The sequence below is a fragment of the Dama dama genome, chromosome 19 (genome assembly GCF_033118175.1).
Source record: "Dama dama isolate Ldn47 chromosome 19, ASM3311817v1, whole genome shotgun sequence".
Classification (NCBI taxonomy): Eukaryota; Metazoa; Chordata; class Mammalia; order Artiodactyla; family Cervidae; genus Dama; species Dama dama.
In genome coordinates this window covers 79,389,642-79,409,297 of record NC_083699.1, presented here as the reverse complement: position 1 = coordinate 79,409,297, position 19,656 = coordinate 79,389,642, and the positions used below count along the sequence as shown (strand labels likewise).

Here is a 19,656-nt window from a genome sequence, read left to right as displayed (position 1 = left end):
AATGGGTCATTGTGGACAGTGCTGTATAAGCCTATCCACTAACATCTGCCTCAGAAATGTCTTTGTTTTCAGACACTTCCAATTGTCAGGGGGTGAAAATTTGTCTTCTGAGTGGAAATCCAAGGATGACTCCTGTAGGACAGTGGGCAGGAGCAATTTGGTGACACTTGGATGTTTGACTTTGTCAGTGGTCAAAATGCAGTTAGCTTTGTCCCATGAAGTCTTGTGTAGAAAGGTTGAGCTCTGTTCACCCATTCACTCTGTTCTCCCAACTGCCTCCTCAGTTCTGACTCTATCCCTCACAGAAGGCCCTCTGGAGAAAGTGCCACCATTGTGACATGTATCAATCCATCATTTTAGTCCTCTGCGAAGTTAAGCCAACTCATTATCCCCATCAGCTTCCTATAACCAGTATTCAATGTTCCTCAGTTTTCCTGCCTCTTAAGTCTATTCCCAGACACTAAGACTCAGCATTTGGGTTACTCAGCTCTGTGTCCCAAGATCTCTCCTTCCCTCTGCTTTTTGATTTGACCCCATTCATAGCAAGCATTTATAAGTGTCAGGCACTGTTCTAAATGTATTATACGGGCTACTCATTCAATCCTCACAGTAACCCTATGAGATAGCTATAATTATGGGCTCCATTTTACAGAGGCAATATGCAAGGTGTGAGAGAATCGAGTCATTTGTCAAAGGTCACACATCTGGAAAGTGAAGAGCTGGGTTTCAAACCAGGCAGACGATGTCAGAGTCTTCCTCTCACCACTTCTCCTTTCTTCCCCTCCAGATGCAAGGGGATCAGCTAGAGAGCAGGTGTCAGCCCTCAGGACCGCCTGCAACAGTACCCAGGGGCCTCCTCATTAATGACTCTACTTCTTCCTGAGCTGGCAATCATAGAATAACCTTTCTTATTGCAGGTGCAGTGGGAGTGTATCAACCCCAAGTACAAAGCCAAGAAGAAGAATTATAAGAACTCGGGCATTGTGATTTTGAATCAGTGCAAGGTATAAACATAGCCCCTGTCTTCCAGGAGTTTGAAGCTAAGGCTGTCTGGGAGGAAGACTCAGGTGGTCTGCACAGAAAGAGAGAGTGTCAAGAAGATATGATCTTTCAAAATAAAAAAATCAGAAAGTCAAGGTATTAGTGGACATACATTATAAGTTTGGGTGGCTTTGGAGCTCTGGTAGGCCAATGCCTCCATCACCTCAACAAAGACAGTCCTGCCCAAAAATAACAGAGTCCTGGTCACAAGTCAGGTTCTTCTCTGCCTAGGACAGCACCAGAGGGAGGTCCCCAAATGGGGGCAACCAACATTTCTAAAGCACCTGAGTGAGTGAGTGAAAGTTGTTCAGTTGAGTCCAACTCTTTGCAACCCCATGGACTATACAGTCCATGGAATTCTCCAGGCCAGAATACTGGAGTGGGTAGCTGTCCCCTTCTTCAGAGGATCATTCCAACCTAGGAATCGAACCCAGGTCTCCTTCATTGCAGGCGAATTCTTCACCAGCTGAACCACCAGGAAAGCCCAAGAATACTGGAGTGGGTAGCCTATCCCTTCTCCAGGGGATCTTCCTGACCCAGGAATCGAACCAGGGTCTCCTGCATTGCAGGCAGATTCTTTACCAGCTGCTAAATGGAAGCCCCCATTTACATGTAATGAGCACTAAGTTTTTAACAAAAGAAGATTTTAAATAGAATAGTTAATATTACCAGAACTGTACCAAGACAATGTAATACCATAAAAAGTTATGGAAAATAGCAATAATCTGCCAATAACAGGATTATTTCTATTACATTCTAAATTCAAATTTTATCTTCACTTATGCATATTTCACAAAAGAAAACACTAATATTAAGTTTTAGAGTAAATTTTTACTCTTATTTTTTTGTACTTTTATTCCATAGCTACATTAAAGTATTGCCATTTCAAACAAACATCTACAGCTTCCCAGAAGAACTAGTTTTAATACTGGCAGTCTTCCTGTTCAAAACACACCAATATAAATCTTTTCTTGTCAGAGAGCTCAATATTAAGTACTCTACACCAGGCTTTTTTGTTCTGTGTTTTCTTCTCCTCTTGGGTGCTGTGAACTCTGCTTTACTAAAACTTTCGTTCTCCATTTCCTCTTCCGTAACCACAGGCATACTCAGACTTAAAGATTTATCTTCCTTATGTATATTCTGTGTGCCACCTCTGTCTCTGGAAGACACTTTCCTTCCTGCTTACACTTTCTAAAGTGTCACTTTTAGACACATTCTAAATCACCTACTCTGTGCTTATCACACAAAGTGATAATCGCTAGTACTTACCACTCAATGCTTTGTATGTGGCACCTCCTCCATGCTGAAGCGATACCATGAAAACAAGACATGGGGGATGAGTAAAGCACCTAAAAATTTCTCCCAGAGGGGCTCTAACTTTGCAGAAAATCCCCTCTGAGAATAATTTTGCCACCAGTTGAGTACTTACTGTAGTAAAAATAACTACAATACCTTCTGTTATTCTTACCACAACTCTGAGATTTCTACCTTTGAATGTGATGGTAACTAGTTCGTTGTCACACACATGGCAAGAGCTGAGATTTTAATCTCTGTCTGTCTGACTCCATGATGTAAGACTTCCATGCCATCCAGTCTCTCTCTAAATATATCAGGTTCCTTTTCTCAGAGTTGGCATTCCTGGCTGCCAGGAGCTGTAGAAGCCCATTCTCACATAATGGAAGAGTCGGGGAAAAGACTGATGGGTCTAGCTTAAGTCAGAGGCCTATCTTATGAACTAATCACTGGAACTAGATGATAACAATGCTTACGATTGGCCATCTGGGGTCATTGTTTTGATAATGTTTGCTGTATTTTATGATGCTTTGATATCTTGGGGACTTGCATACTGATAGGAACTGCCCCTCTTAGGTTTACCTAATTCCTCTAGATAGCAATCAGCGTGCCTATGAGCCCATCTTTGACATGCAGACAGAGCAATCCAGAGCTTGTATCCCTAGCCACCCCCTTTCCTGAGCTCTCACACACCAAGCCAATATTGCCCCTGCCCTGTGTCACCCCAGAGCCAGCTTCAGACAATCAGAGATGATCCCTATTGCCCAGAGCCTCCAGAATCACTCATTATTCAGTCCTAAACCTGCTTAACTGCTTACCTTGCCTCACTCATTCCTCCTGACAAAAACCACCATAATGACTTTGGTCTGTGCTTCCCCTGCACGCCTCCTACCTCCTGACTAACCCAGTGCTATCCCATGTGGCCGCCTTGTGTGGCAGGACATGCCTTCAGTCCTTTGGGGAGCAGTGAATAATAAACTCTTCTTTCAAAGGCAGTTGTCTCTGGTCATCTTACCTACCTACCTATACAGACCAAATCCTGGTGCATTCAGAACACTCCTGTGCCCATAGAAGCAGGAGAAAAGACGATCCAGATGAGTCAGTTCAACTGTCCATGTCTGTAAGGTGACTGTGCATATAACTGTTTCGATCTAAGAGTCTAGCACTCAGAGGACATGGTACTGGTAGGGATATAGTAGTAGGGCCACCCACTCCAGTATTCTTGGGCTTCCATGGTGGCTCAGACAGTAAAGAATCTGCCTGCACTGGGGGAGATCTGGGTTTGATCCCTGGGTTGGGAAGATCCCCTGCAGGAGGGCATGGCAACCCACTCCAGTATTCTTGCCTGGAGAATCCCCATGGACAGAGGAGCCTGGCAGGCTACAGTCCATGGGGTCTCAAAGAGTCAGACACGACTGAGTGACTAAGTACAGCACAGCATCTCAACTATCAGGCAAAGCATCCCCATAAGGAAGCCGGGAGCAGGCACTGCTCTGAGGGCCCAGGAAACATCAGCCCTGAGACAAGTCTGCTGATAGATGTGTGCCACCTGGAGGTGGTGCCTGGAAATGCCACCACGGGGTTTTGTGGGTCAGTCTTTGAGAAGCTGCCGTGAGCCTCAGATGTAATATGAGAAGTGAGGTTCAAAAATCAGCTGATTACTGGTTGCACCAGTAAAACGATCCAGATCGTGAGCTCTATAACTGCAGGTACCGTGCCTGTTTCTCTTCTCCCTGTATCCTTAGCATCCAGGGCACGGTGGAGGCTCAATAAATCCTTGTCAAATAACTGCGTAGATGAATGTCACCAAGACTCAAGCAGCAGAATCATAATTTAGCAGAAATGAAGACTAGAAATCAGTGAAGTGTGTGAGAACACAGAAGCTGGGGGTGGGGCAGGAAGCAGGAAGACTATGGACTTCCAGCCCAGAGGTTAAAAGGATGTATTTGCATCCCACCTCCACCATCTAGATATGTGATCTTAGCCTCAGTTTCCTCGTGGATAAAATGGACACAATAATAATCATAGAATCACCTTCACAGGCTCGCTCTAAGAATTAAATGAGATCATGTATGTTAAGAGCTTGGCATACACTTAGTACTCAGTAAATATAAATCCTTGTTCTTCATGGCAAGGGAGGAATCTCACTCACTAGAAGCTTACAGTGGAGAGCTTCTTGGACAATTGTGACCTTGAAGCTGTTTGTCTTTTTCACTGTGGTGTTAGGAACGTTACCAGAACTGGGACTTAGACACGGGCAGCAAGACTGAAGCTAAGCATGAGACTTCATGTATTTCAAACCAGTGGTGACCCATGAAAACACAGTACCAGTCGCACTCCAGAGGCAGAGGCTGATTAAAATCATGTAAACCCAAGAAGAGTGAGAAAGAGGATGGATGGTTGCAGCCCTCACAGGCCCATCTGTTTTCTTTCTCTCCTCTCATGAAAGATAATCAGCTGACTCATCTTTTCCCCGCAGGCCTTTCTCTGATCTTCCCTCTAGGTCAGCAAACCTCATGTTTAGGCCTCTAATGTGTAAGTACTTGGATCACACTGTTCTAATAGAGCTTCCTCTCCTCCCGTGCAGATCCACAAGATGCATTCTTTCTTGGACTACATCATGGGTGGCTGCCAAATCCAGTTTACAGTGAGTTGTTTGTTTGTTCTTACTCAGGGAGCGAGGTTGGGGGTCAGTGCTGGGTGTGGGCCACAAGGACCCACAGTCTGTTAAGACCCTGGGCTGTAAGACCCTGGGCTGGCTTCGCTCAGGTCTCACCGCTGAAATATCATATCAGTAACATATCTTTGCAATGAGGTCACACTTCTGTTTTCCCCATGACTATTTTTTCAGCATCCTATCAGGAAATGCATGCCGTTTAACCTCGGGGGGTTTGGGGAACCAGTCTATTATGCTTTCCATTCTTTCAGTAACTGCAGGAGGCAGTGGGTGGGTTGCCAGATTCCATCACTGGGTGAAAAGGGTTGGGGGTGGGGTGAACCGTGCTAAAACGTCCCACTGAACCATGGCTGACATCTTGGTTGTGTTCACGTAGACAGAACAAAACCTTACATGTCAAGCCCAATGTCAGTGCCAAGAGTAAGCCATCCAGATGATTCACTGGGCAATGAAAAAGTGAATTCCAAAAGACTGGAGAACCAGTCTGTCAATGTTGAGAAATAGAATTAATGAGTGGACTAAGGATCTTCTCCGTGAGCCCATGGGATTTGGATACTCCTAATAATGTATTTGGTGGTGGGCTGGGTCTTTGTTAAGTGTCTGGGTGGGCCAAGATTGTAAGTACACCTGCCCTGGCACAATTTGCTCTCAGTGGCTACGTATTCAAAATCCTTCTAGTTTCCAGCAGACATGACCTGCAAAGAGAGAATACCCAGATGACAAGAAATAGATCTGTTAAAACCTGTGGGAAGGTCACGTGGATATAAACAAGTTGTACAGCATCTGTGCCCCATCTTACAGAAGGGTACTTGTGAAGTTCAGCCCTATTTAGCACCCTAGATGGGCTCAGTCATGTGAGGAAGAAAAAGAGAATGGTTTGAGCCCAAGAGCCAACTGGACCAATGTGTTCCTGAGACTAAAGGTCAGTTCAGATCAGTCGCTCAGTCGTGTCCGACTCTTTGCGACCCCATAATCTGCAGCACGCAGGCCTCCCTATCCAACACCAACTCCCGGAGCCCACCCAGACTCATGTCCATTGAGTCGGAGATGCCATCCAACCATCTCATCCTCTGTCGTCCCCTTCTCCTTCTGCCCTCAAACTTTCCCAGCATCAGGGTCTTTTCCAATAAGTCAGCTCTTTGCATCAAGTGGCCATAGTATTGGAGTTTCAGCTTCAACATCAGTCCTTTAAATGAACACCCAGGACTGATCCCCTTTAGGATGGACTGGTTGGATCTCCTTGCAGGCCAAGGGACTCTCAAGAGTCTTCTCCAACACCACAGTTCAAAAGTATAAATTATTCGGCCCTCAGCTTTCTTTATAGTCCAACTTTCACATCCATACATGACTACTGGAAAAACCATAGCCTTGACTAGATGGACCATTGTCGGCAAAGTAAGGTCTCTGCTTTTTAATATGCTGTCTAGGTTGGTCATAACTTTCCTTCCAAGGAGCAAGTGTCTTTTAATTTCATGGCTGCAATCATAATCTGCAGTGATTTTGGTGCCCCTAAAAATACAATCTCTCTGTTTCCAGTGTTTCCTCATCTATTTGCCATGAAGTGATGGGACCAGATGCCATGATCTTAGTTTTCTGAATGTTGAGCTTTAAGCCAACATTTGTACTCTCCTCTTTCACTTTCATCAAGAGGCTCTTTAGTTCTTCTTCACTCTCTGCCATAAGGGTGGTGTCATCTGCATATCTGAGGTTATTGATATTTCTCCAAGAAATCTTGATTCCAGCTTGTGCTTCTTCCAGCCCAGCATTTCTCATGATGTACTCTGCATATAAGTTAAATAAGCAGGGTGACAATATACAGCCTTGACGTACTCCTTTTCCTATCGGGAACCAGTCTGTTGTTCCATGTCCAGTTCTAACTATTGCTTCCTGACCTGCATACAGGTTTTTTATGAGGCAGGTCGGATGGTCTGGTATTCCCATCTCTTTCAGAATTTTCCACAGTATATGGTGATCCACACAGTCAAAGGCTTTGACATAGTCAGTAAAGCAGAAATAGATGTTTTTCTGGAACTCTCTTGCTTTTTTGAAGATCCAACAGATGTTGGCAATTTGATCTCTGGTTCCTCTGACTTTTCTAAAACCAGCTGGAACATCTGGAAGTTCACGGTTCATGTATTGCTGAAGCCTGGCTTGGAGAATTTTGGGCATTACTTTACTAGCGTGTGAGATGAGTACAATTGTGCAGTAGTTTGAGCATTCTTTGGCATTGCCTTTCTTTGGGAATGGAATTAAAATTGACCTTTTCCAATCCTGTGGCCCCTACTGAGTTTTCCAAATTTGCTGGCATATTGAGTTCAGCACTTTCACAGCATCATATTTTAGGATTTGAAATAGCTCAACTGGAATTCCGTCACCTCCACTAGCTTTGTTTGCAGTGATGCTTCCTAAGGCCCACTTGACTTCACATTCCAGGATGTCTGGCTCTAGGTGAGTGATCACACCATCGTGGTTATCTGGGTCATGAAGATCTTTTTTGTACCGTTCTTCTGTGTATTCTTGCCACCTCTTCTTAATATCTTCTGCTTCTGTCAGATCCATACCATTTCTGTCCTTTATGGAGCCCATCTTTGCATGAAATGTTCCCTTGGTATCTCTGATTTTCTTAAAGAGATCTCTAGTCTTTCCCATTCTGTTTTTTTCCTCTATTTCTTTGCACTGATCACTGAAGAAGGCTTTCTTATCTCTCCTTGCTATTCTTTGGAACTCTGCATTCAAATGTGTATATCTTTCCTTTTCTCCTTGGCTTTTCGCTTCTCTTCTTTTCACAGCTATTTGTAAGGCCTCCTCAGACAGCCATTTTGCTTTTTTGTGTTTCTTTTTCCTGGGAATGGTCTTGATCCCTGTCTCCTGTACAATATAATGAATCTCCACCTATAGTTCATCAGGCACTCTGTCTACCAGATCTAGTCCCTTAAGTCTATTTCTCACTTCCACTGTATAGTCATAAGGGATTTGATTTAGGTCATACCTGAATGGTCTAGTGGTTTTCCCTACTTTCTTCAATTTCAGTCTGAATTTGGCAATAAGGAGTTCATGATCTGAGCCACAGTCTGCTCCTGGTCTTGTTTTTGCTGACTGTATAGAGCTTCTCCATCTTTGGCTGCAAAGAATATAATCAGATTTCGGTGTTGGCCATCTGGTGATGTCCAAGTGTAGAGTCTTCTCTTGTGTTGTTGGAAGAGGGTGTTTGCTATGACCAGTGTGTTCTCTTAGCAAAACTCTATTAGCCTTTGCCCTGCTTCATTCTGTACATCAAGGCCAAATTTGCCTGTTACTCCAGGTGTTTCTTGACTTCCTACTTTTGTATTCCAGTCCCCTATAATGAAAAGGACATCTTTTTGGGGTGTTAGTTCTAAAAGATCTTGTAGGTCTTCATAGAACCATTCAACTTCAGCTTCTTCAACATTACTGGTTGGGGCATAGACTTGGATTACCGTGATATTGAATGGTTTGCCTTGGAAACGAACAGAGATCATTCTGTCATTTTTGAGATTGCACCCAAGTACTGCATTTTGGACTCTTTTGTTGACTATGATGGCTACTCCATTTCTTCTAAGGGATTCCTGTCCACAGTAGTAGATATAATGATCATCTGAGTTAAAGTCACCCATTCCAGTCCATTTTAGTTCACTGATTCCTAGAATTTCCACATTCACTCTTGCCATCTCCTGTTTGACCGCTTCCAATTTGCCTTGATTCATGGACCTAACATTCCAGGTTCCTATGCAATATTGCTCCTTACAGCATCAAATCATACTTCTATCACTAGTCCCATCCACAACTAGGTGTTGTTTTTGCTTTGGTTCCATCCCTTCATTCTTTAAGTTATTTCTCCAATGATCTCCAGTAGAATATTGGGCACCTACTGACCTGGGGAGTTCATCTTTCAGTGTCCTATCTTTTTGCCCTTTCATACTGTTCATGGGGTTCTCAAGGCAAGAATACTGAAATGGTTTGCCATTCCCTTCTCCAGTGGACCGCATTCTGTCAGACCTCTCCACCATGACCCGTCCGTCTTGGATGGCCCTGCACTAAAGACTAAAGGTAGTGGAACCAAAGGATTTCAGAGGGAGGTTCTCCAATGGGATGAGATAAGGCCTCTCCCTAGATAGAGGCTAGGCATTTGCTGTAACCTCAGAGCAGAGGGGTCTACCTATGTCCTGCCTAAACTCAGGCCATTGTTCATTTGCCACTGAATACTTATAGGAGTTAATTATAGATTATGGTCATTTCTTTAAAATTTAAGGTTCTCTAAAGGCACAGCCATAGAGCATCCTACCCCCATATACACACTGGCATGTTTAGAAGGTAGCAACCATGTACATTGTGGGCATACACCCCGACCCCTGTCTGTCCTGGGCTCTTGGAGGTGGAGGAGCCAGCAATGTCACAGAGGAGACAGTGTCCCATGATCTTAGGCAAAGGGCTGGTTTCAGGAAACTATTTATAGATTTTCAAGTGAAAGCTCTATTGATTTGGGTCTGTTTTAGGTTCTATAGATCCCATGCTTTTGAACAAATCTTTAGTCAACTTTCAGGGGCTTGCTTTGCCCTTGGAGTTGGGCTGCAAAGAGTCAGCCCCAGTGAAAACTGGAAGTTTGAGCCCAGAGGGTTTCCAGCTCTACACCCTGGCTCACAGAGGAGAGGGGAGGTCGTGTGGTTCCCCTGACCCAAGGAGATTATCCTTCTGTCGTTGCTCTCCCCTCCTTCTCACTTTTAAAAAATGTGCTTGAGTAATAAGAAACCTATTTTTTAAAACTAGTTACTTGCCAATTAACTTTTTATTTTTTAACTCTATTTATTTTGGCTGCACTGGGTCTTTGTTGCTACATGTGGGTTTTCTCTAGTTGTGGCAAGTAGGGGCTACTCTTCATGGCAGTGTACAGATTTCTCATTGTTGTGGCTTCAGTAGTTGTGGCTAGCAGGCTCTAGAGAACAGGCTTAGTTGCATGTGGAATCTTCCTGGAGCAGCGATCAAACCTGTGTCCCCTGCATTGGCAGGCAGATACTAAACCACCGGATCACCAGATGCCCAATCCTTCTCACTTTTGCTGACCTTCCCCAACTTGGAGGGACCACCTCAGCGGTTATCACCACCACTTCCCCAGCCTCCACTTCCCAGCCCTCCAGGGTCCACAGAGGGACCTACAGGAAGTCTGCAATGAGTGAGGAGCAAGATCTCTGAAGAGGGAGAGCAGGTGCAGATAAATGCCAAGGAGAAGGGGCCAGACCATAAGCAGTGCCTAAAACAAAGCCCTTCCTCCTGGAGGGCTCTAGGCCAGGGATGCAGGAGAAGGTGCTAGGTGTTCTATTTTGAGGTTTCTGTTAAAGAAAGCATAAGAATCACCTCATTGTCATTTTCTCTAAAATTAAGTCAATAATTTCTTATTACTCAAGCATTGCCAGCTAATGTAAATGATCAACTGTAATGCAAACTATTAATAACAATTGACCTGCCTTACTTAATTTGGCCTCTAAGTATTTATTATCTGCCCAGTCATTTCATTGAAGACATCTGGCAAAATGAAAGGAACATTGCAGAGGGATAAGAAATGAGAAGAGGGCTTCCTTGTGTGGAGATGGGCAGAACAGAGGAAGTGAGTCCAGGATGACTCAAATGTTTTGTGCCTGAAGACAAAGCATGTCGGCCCCATTCACAGAAATATAGAACTCAAGATTAGCTGCCAGACAGCAGAATGAACTTCCCTGCAGATGTGGTGGGGGTGTTTTCAGGCATCCCAGTGAGATGGCATTTATAAATATGGACGTTGGTTTCAGGAGAAAGGTGGAAGCTACACATATATAGGTCTGGAGGAGACAGCTAAAGAGAAGAAGACAGAAAGATAGGGATGCCTGGTAACAGAATGTTATGGAAAATCTGCATTCAGCAACAGGGGAAAGAGGAGCCAACAGTAAGATAAGATGCACCAGAGGAAAAGGTCCCAGAGGAGGCAGTAACTCAGATGATCAGGAGAAAGCCTTATAGGATCAAGGACAATAATCTCATATGCTAAAGAAAAGATAAGGTGAAGAATGAAAATCAGTGACTGGGCCATGTGATGAGTAAGCACAAGTCCTCTTCAGAAGAGCAACTTCAGCAGAATGAAATAGGAGGCCCAGGTGTTGGGGTGTAACAGACAGTGAGGACATGAACACAGTGGGTATAGCTACTCGTTCAAGACAGCCGACAGTGAAGGAAAGACAAGAGGCGGAAAGTAGGTGCCAACCTGAGGATGAGAAGAGGGGAATTTCAAGTAATAAAATAAGCAGAAAAGATCCCAGGGAGGGAAGCAGATAAAGGATGCTAAAAAGAGCCCCCATCCATGATTCTTCCCCTTTTTCAGTCCCATGGACCACTTGAAATCTGACACAAGGTCTACATCCTCTCACTGGAAACTGCACACACTCCATCCCACACACAGCTACAGGATGTCAAGGGCACCCATGAGGAACCTTTGTTCCTTGTGTGAATTCTTGAGTCATAAGGACTCTGGAGCAACAGTCATGTCGTGGCCTTGGAAGAGCCGGGCGGAGGTAGAGCAGAGACTGAGGGAGAGAGACTGGGTTCCCTGCATTCGGCACAAAGCACAGCAGCCAAAAGGAAACCAGACACTAGAATTTCACCAACAATCCACAGCTGTAAACAGCACAGATGAGCCCAGGCTCCGTAAGATATCTGGGAAGACAATGGTAGAAGAGTTAAATATTTCTTTTGAAAGTTACTGCCTTTCCAGATGCAAAAACCGTTCACTGTAAAATGGATTTTCACTGAATCAGGTTATAAGCAACACAAACGTCCAACAATGAGGTAACGGCTATATAAATCATAGTAGCTCATTTAGGTGGGCTATGATAAAGCCATTTTAAGTGATAATTATAATGATTTGTAATCACATGGGGATATGTTAATGTCATAATATTAAGTGAAGAAAAAAAGAATATAAAGCAAAGCTACCCTATGATTACAACTATGTTAAATGTCTTTATGTATTATACATATTTTTTACATATAAAATTTTAAAATATTTTGTATTTATATATATGTAAGACTAAAAAGGAAAAATATGACTTACTGAACTAGTAGAATCCTGAGTGGTCATTTTTCTCTTATTATATTCAGATGATCCTTTTTATTATTTGTAATATTTTTAAATTAAAAGGGGTATTGCTAGGACTTCCCTGGTGGTCCAGTGGTTGGGACTTTGCCTTCCAATGCAGGGGGTAGGGGTTCAATCCCTGGTCAGGAAGCTTAGATGCCACATGCCTTGCGGCCAGGGAACCAAAGCATAAAACAGAAACAATATTGTTACAAATTCAATAAAGGCTTTAAAAATGGCCCACATCAAAAAAATCTTAAAAAGGGCGAGTATCACTTTTCATTATCTCTGATTTCATTATCTATTTTTTTAATAATATGATATAACAAGCTAAATGTGGCTAAGCTTGAAGATTAGCCTTCAAACCTAAGAAAAGATCACCTATTAAAGGTCCTCTCATGTCATCTTTTCTGACCTTAATACACTTAGGATATCCTATGCCCACACTGTGTCTCAGTTTAGTTTTAAATCCTGATTTTAAATGCCAGGCTAAATAGTGAGGGACTCTTGTGTAGACCTCTGAGACGTAAGACTGAGTCCTGGGTTGAAGAGGAGAATGTTTTGCACATTCCAGGAAGTGAACCAGACAACATCCAGGTTCTTTCTCATCTTGTCTTGGTTCTTATTTCTTTCCTGCTATGGAGTTTTGAGGAAGCAGAAAAGCACAAGAATTATATGTATTATTTAAGAAATGGTCCAAACTGAACAGTATCACCACCTATAAGGTTCATTGTATAGGCCCAAACTATATACAGACTTAAAAAGAAAAACGAACAGCTGCCCTATAGCAGATGATATCACAAAGGTTTCAGAGAGATCAGACAACTAACCGGAGATGGGTTCAGAGCAGCTTTCCCCAAAAAAACATCCAGGTGGGTCTCAAATGCCCCAATTGTCAGAAGCAGGGAAGGGATCTGAGGCATGGGCTCGGTTCAGGTAAGAAGCTAAAAATATCCAAGGAAGGATACCATTGTTAGCATCCAGCCTTTTTCGGAAGCAGTTCCTCACACTGGGGACTTGGCAGCATAGAGAAAGTAAGCACTTTGCTCTCATACTTTACAAGATTTTGCAAAACTGCTCCATGGCTCTGCTTAATGAACAGCGAGGCCTCCTGGACAGAAGGGGAGACAAAGGAGGCCTGCTCTGGGGCTGCCCACTGGGAAGATGGGCGTGCACACCAAAACCGCAGGCTTTCCTAAATGCTTCACAGCGGAAGATGAAAACAGTAGCTCTGCAAGCCTGCCACATTCAGGAAGCCAGGAATCAAGAGCCTCCTCCACAAACTGGCATTTTTCAGTCATTTTCTTGCTTTTATTTCTCAACTTAGTCCCATCTTTCACAGCCTCCCTGTTGCTTTTTAAAATAAATCTAACCTTTCTCGCTGTTCTCTTTGCACTCATGCTAACTTAAAGAGCACAGAGAATTCGTGGTAGAAGACCACCTCCTGAAGAAAAAATTCTTATCTCCAGCCTCATCAGGGAAACTTTAGGAACCATCACTTGCCAGGTGGGGGGAAGAAAAAAATCTTTGAGCTGTGTTGTACCTGAGACTGTCTATTTACTGTCAAGTCAAATGATAAAGTGACACGAGGTAGCCGAGAACTATACAAAAAGATCTTAATGACCCAGATAACCACGATGGTGTGATCACTCATCTAGAGCCAGACATCTTGGAGGAAGTGTGAAGTCAAGTGGGCCTTAGGAAGCATCACTACAAACAAAGCTAGTGGAGGCGATGGAATTCCAGTTGAGCTATTTCAAATCCTAAAAGATGATGCTGTGATAGTGCTGCACTCATTATGCCAGCAAATTTGGAAAACTCAGAAGTGGCCACAGGACTGGAAAAGGTCAGTTTTCATTCCAATACCAGAGAAAGGTAATGCCAAAAACTATTACACAATTGCACTCATCTCACACACTAGTAAAGTAACGCTCAAAATTCTCCAAGCTAGGCTTCAAGAGTATGTGAACCGAGAACTTCCAGATGTTCAAGCTGGATTTAGAAAAGGCAGAGGAACCAGAGATCAAATTGCCAACATCTGCTGGATCATTGAAAAAGCAAGAGAATTCCAGAAAAATATATACTTCTGCTTCATTGACTACGCTAAAACCACTGACTGTATGGATCACAACAAACTGTGGAAAATTCTTCGGGAGATGGGAATACCAGGCCACCTTACCTGCCTCCTGAGAAACCTGTATGAAGGTCAAGAAGCAGCTGTTAGAACCGGACATGGAAAAACAGACTGGTTCCAAATTAGGAAAAGAGTACATCAGGGCTGTATATTGTCACCTGGCTTATTTAACTTCCATGCAGAGTACATCATGCAAAATGCTGGGCTGGAAGAAGCACAAGCTGGAATCAAGATTCCTAGGAGAAATATCAATAACCTCAGATATGCAGATGACACCACCCTCATGGCAGAAAGCAAAGAGGAACTAAAGAGCCTCATGATGAAGGTGAAACAGGAGAGTGAAAAAGCTGGCTTAAAACTCAACATTCAAAAAACTAATATCATGGCATCCTGCCCCATCACTTCATGGCAAATAGATAGGGAAAAAAATGGAAACAGTGAAAGTCTTTATTTTTGGGGACTTCAAAATCACTGCAGGTGTTGACTACAGCCATGAAATTAAAAGATGCTTGCTCCTTGGAAGAAAAGCTATGACCAACCTAGATAGCATGTTAAAAAGCAGAGACATTACTTTGCCGACAAAGGTCTGTCTAGTCAAAGCTATGGTTTTTCCAGTAGTCGTTTGGATGTGAGAGTTGGGCTATAAAGAAAGCTGAGCACCGAAGAACTGATGCTTTTGAACTGTGGTGCTGGAGAAAACTCCTGAGAGTCCCTTGGACTGCAAGGAGAGCAAACCAGTCAATCCTAAAGGAAATCAACCCTGAATATTCATCGGAAGGACTGATGCTGAAGCTGAAACTCCAATATTTTGGCCACCTGATGTGAAGAGCTGACTCATTGGAAAAGACCCTGATGCTGGGAAAGATTGAAGGCGGGAAGAGAAGGGGACGACAAAGGATGAGATGATTGGATGGCATCACTGACTCATGGACATGAGTTTGAGCAAGCTCTAGGAGTTGATAAAGGACAGGGAAGCCTGCCATACTGGAGTTCATGGGGTTGCAAAGAATTGGACACAACTGAGTGACTGAACAACAACAACAAATGATAAAATATTTTTATGAGCAGAGGGAACTATAGAAAGCAGCATGTAATAGGGATCATTATTTTATTTCTTTTTTTATCAGATAATTTTTAGGTTAATACACTTCCCCAAAGTTTCATCAGCATCTCCTGAGCTTGAATAGCCTCTGTGGTTGTCATAAATAAGGGGGCCATCCCCACAGAAAGAATGCAAACCCCAGAGGCCTGCATAAAAATAAAAAGCAATTTCCATTGGGCATGTTTTTCTCTACAGCACCACCAGGAACAGGCAACTCAATACTGCCTACTAACCTTGAACTTCAAGTTACCCCACTTCATAATCTCCTTCATCCCCAAGGAGATCTGGCCACTCCCTTCCCTAACTGCCATCCAACTTCAGAATCAATGAATATCCTATTTCTATTCCATGCTTAATATATTCCATCACAATCCTCTTCTCACCACCATCTCTGCCTCCCCCTAGTTTATTAAGCATTAGGGAATTATTCCAAGCCTAAGGATGAAGAGTTGATAGAAATGAAAAGATGTAGAGCACTGGGACCAGAGTGAAGAAAGAGAGGAAGCCACCTAGGATGCAAAATTTAAGCAGGCATCACTCAGTTTGGGCAAGTGTAGGATCAGCTCAGATGAGTGCCTTCCTGAGTTTATGCCCTAGTCACCTCTCTTGTCTTACCCTAATCCCAGTGCTATGATTTTTTTCAAAATTTAATATAGTTGTTGCCAAAATTTTTAACGCTCATCCAGATGTTACATACACTTCTTCCCACACCACAGGGACTCATCCAGATGATACACCTGGGCTCAAATGCTGCCTCTTGGTGCCTACATGCTTGGAGCATCTCGCCCGCGCTTAGGAGGATTAGATGTTCAATTATGTTTCTTGAATTGCCATTTTTCTTTATGGAGGTTTTCCCCTCTATTCTTTATATTATCTGATTTATCTGATTTCATTCTCTGATTTTACATCAGGATACCAGCATGTTTTTGTCATCATGAGACACCCTTGACAATCTGGTAGTCAACACACATGGGACAACTGCAGTATTTCAAAACACAAGTAGATTGGAATGTCAGTGATTTGCAATATTTGCAGTGATGCCAATAAATCAGAGCAGAATCAAGTTTGTGTGTGTGTGTGTTGTCACTTCAGTCATGTCTGGCTCTGTGACCCTATGGACTATAGCCCACCAGGCTCCTCTGTCCATGGGATATTCCAGACAAGAATACTGGAGTGAGTTGCCATTTCCTTCTCCAGATGATCTTCCTGACCCAGGGATTGAACCCACATCTCTTATGTTTCCTGCATTGGCAGGCAGGTTCTTTACCACTAGCGCTATCTGAGAATCAAGTTTATCTCTGCAACATCCTTGCAGTCTCTAGAATTTTCTACAGTTCTAAAGTGCTTTCCACAGTAGGAAAGAAAAAGATGCTTTACTTCTAGCCTTCCCAGCACTATTTTTACTTTTTAAACACTATGTGCGCCTGTGAGGTGCCATGATCTCTTAAGTGTGTCTTGTCAGGACAGAAGTCAAGAGTGGTAGGTGTGTGTTGAAGCTTAGCAAATCCAGGAGGCCTGAGATGCTTGATTTCTCCAAACCCTGTCTCTTGGGTACCTTTCGAGTGTCTTCCTTGGAGAAGTTTTCCAGGGATTGTCTGAATGTATCTGGACCTTTGTCTGGTTTGTGCCCCATAGGTGTGACCTAGAATGCCCTTTGATTGCAAAATGCATGTAGACTCCCCACCCCCAAGTAACTTTTCACCACAGTTCATGTTGTCTTCCTCTCTCTTTTCACTGGCTTGGCTTTCACCTTCAGGATGAAGTCTATCTCAGAAGATATTGGATTTCACTGGTCCTTTTAGGTCACTCCCAATCATCCTCAGTCACCTATTATCCCACTGTTTTTTTTTTCTTTTTAAAAATTATGTTATTTTAATGTTTTTATTGAAGTATAGTTGATTTACAATGTTGTTTTAATTTCTGCTCTATAGTAAAGTAATTCAGTTATGCATATATATATACACTTTTTTAAAATATTATTTTCCATTACAGTTTATCATAGGATACTGAATACAGTCATCTGCAATATACAGTAGGACCTTGCTGTTTATCCAGTCTATATATAATAGTTTACAGTTTGTTGTTGTTGAGTCATCAAGTCATAAAGTCATCTTTACGACCCCATGGACTCTAGCACACCAGACTTCTCTGTCCTTCACTATCTCCTGGAGGTTGCTCAAACTCATGTCCATTGAGTCAGTGATGCCATCCAACTGTCTCATCCTGTTGCCCCCTTCTGCTGCGCTCAATCTTTCCCATCATCAGTGTCTTTTCCAATGAGTTGGCTCTTCACATCAGTGTTGGAGCTTCAGCTTCAGCATCCATCCTTCCAGTGAACATTCAGGGTTGACTCCCTTTAGTTTACAGCTGCTAACCCCAAACTCCCACTCCATCCTCCCCCACACCCTCTCCCCCTTGGTAACCACAAGTCTGTCCCCCATGCCCCTGAGTATGTTTCTGTTTGTACATAAGCTCATCTATGTCATATTTTAGATTCTACATGTAAGTGATATCATATTTGTCTTTCTCTTTCTGACTTACTTTTCGCTTAGTATGAGAATCTCTAGTTGCATCCATGTTGCTACAAATGCATTATTTCATTCTTTTTATGGTCAATTAGTATTCTGCTGTATATATGTACCATATCTTCTTTATCCTTTTATCTGTGGATGGACGTTTAGGTTGATTCTCTGTCATGGCTATTGTGAATACCACTGCTATGAACATAGAGGGTGCATGTATCTTTTTGAAATAGAGTTTTGTCTGGATATACGCTCAGGAGTGGGATTGCTAGATCATATGGTAACTCTATTTTTAGTATCCTGAGGAACCTCCGTAAGAACCTCCATACTGTTTTCCATAGTGGCCGCACCAATTTACATTCCCACCAAGAGTATAGGAGGGTGCCCTTCTCGCCACATCCTCTCCAACATTTGAACAACTAGTTTTTAAAGCTAATGAATTTCTTCTCTAACTCTGCTTGTCAGCAGGATGTGTAACATACCACTTTCCCCCTCCCTCAGGCTGCATCACTGTCAAGGTTAAATGAAATATGTTCACTTTAAATACACCCACTCTCCTATCTTCTCTTCCAGGTAGCTATAGATTTCACGGCCTCAAATGGGGACCCCAGGAACAGCTGTTCCCTGCACTACATCCACCCCTACCAGCCCAATGAGTACCTGAAGGCCTTGGTGGCAGTGGGAGAGATTTGCCAAGACTATGACAGGTATGAGACTTCCCATCTCTGGGGGTTCTTGTGGCCCCTAGCTGATCCTGGGCAGAATAATGGAAATGAAGTTATGCTGAGGCTCATGAGGGGACAAAATAAAGCCTGGCTCTTCACCTCTGGAGGAACTGAGTTCATGCCAAGCTCACATTGGCCACCAAAAAATCCTTTCTTCCCTTACTTGGCTGGCAGGACCACTGGATAGAGATTTTGGTTTCTCTTTTGTGAAGTTTCATTATGTGCCTTACTACATACAGAAACTTGCAAAGTTGGGTGCATTGACCAGCAACATAATGTCACAGAACATCAAGCTCCACTTGAACATCTAAGTCAGCACCTGCACTGTAACATGATTCCCAGATGATTTGTGTGCAATTTGGGATTTGAGAAGCACCGGTTTATTGGGCACTATTCTTTATGGTCCTCATACTAACCCTTCTGTCATGGGTGTTGTTTAACAGAAGAGGAAAACTGTGCAGGGAGGGGAAGTGGTGTGTACCCTGACCTACAGCCAAGGGCAGGATTTAAACCCAGAGCCAGCTCCTTCCACAGCATAAGCTCGTAATCATGGGATTTCACTGACCTCAAGAGCTATTGGTAACTTTAGCAGAGGTGTGTGTGTGCCCACGACAGTGTTTATATGTGTTTGTATGCCTGTATAGAAAACACACAATTTTGAGTTCAGATCAGTATTATATTTATTTTTACTTGATGGCAAACATTGACCTTGCCCACCAAGAGAATTCCTTGTAAGAAGTGATTTACATAAACTACATTGAACTGAATTTATTTTGCCTTTCCAGTATTTCTAGATTGAGGTGAAGTTGTTCACATGTTTGATTAAGACGGCTCTTTGAAATAGAACCAGTGTAAATATATTATGGGTAAATCTCAGTTGGCAGCCTGATGTGATTGTAAAACAGGACTAGTTAGTAATAAGCAGCAACTAAGTGACGTGAAAGTTGCTCAGTCATGTCCAACTCTTTGCGACCCCATGGACTATACCGTCCATGGAATTCTCCAGGCCAGAATGCTGGAGTGGGTAGCCTTTCCCTTCTCCAGG

The 19,656-nt window shown here is 43.1% G+C and overlaps 1 protein-coding gene across 3 annotated transcripts in view; it reads left to right on the top strand.

The window, feature by feature from the left end:
• The window catches only part of CPNE4 (copine 4), a 672,215-nt gene that overhangs the window by 629,960 nt on the left and 22,599 nt on the right, over nt 1-19,656 (top strand). For all 3 annotated transcript variants that reach the window (XM_061167590.1, XM_061167589.1, XM_061167591.1), the window contains exons 9-11: nt 918-1,004; nt 4,922-4,981; nt 18,460-18,593. In XM_061167590.1, the coding sequence (XP_061023573.1) occupies nt 918-1,004; nt 4,922-4,981; nt 18,460-18,593 (281 nt within the window). The remainder of the gene's footprint in view (nt 1-917; nt 1,005-4,921; nt 4,982-18,459; nt 18,594-19,656) is intronic.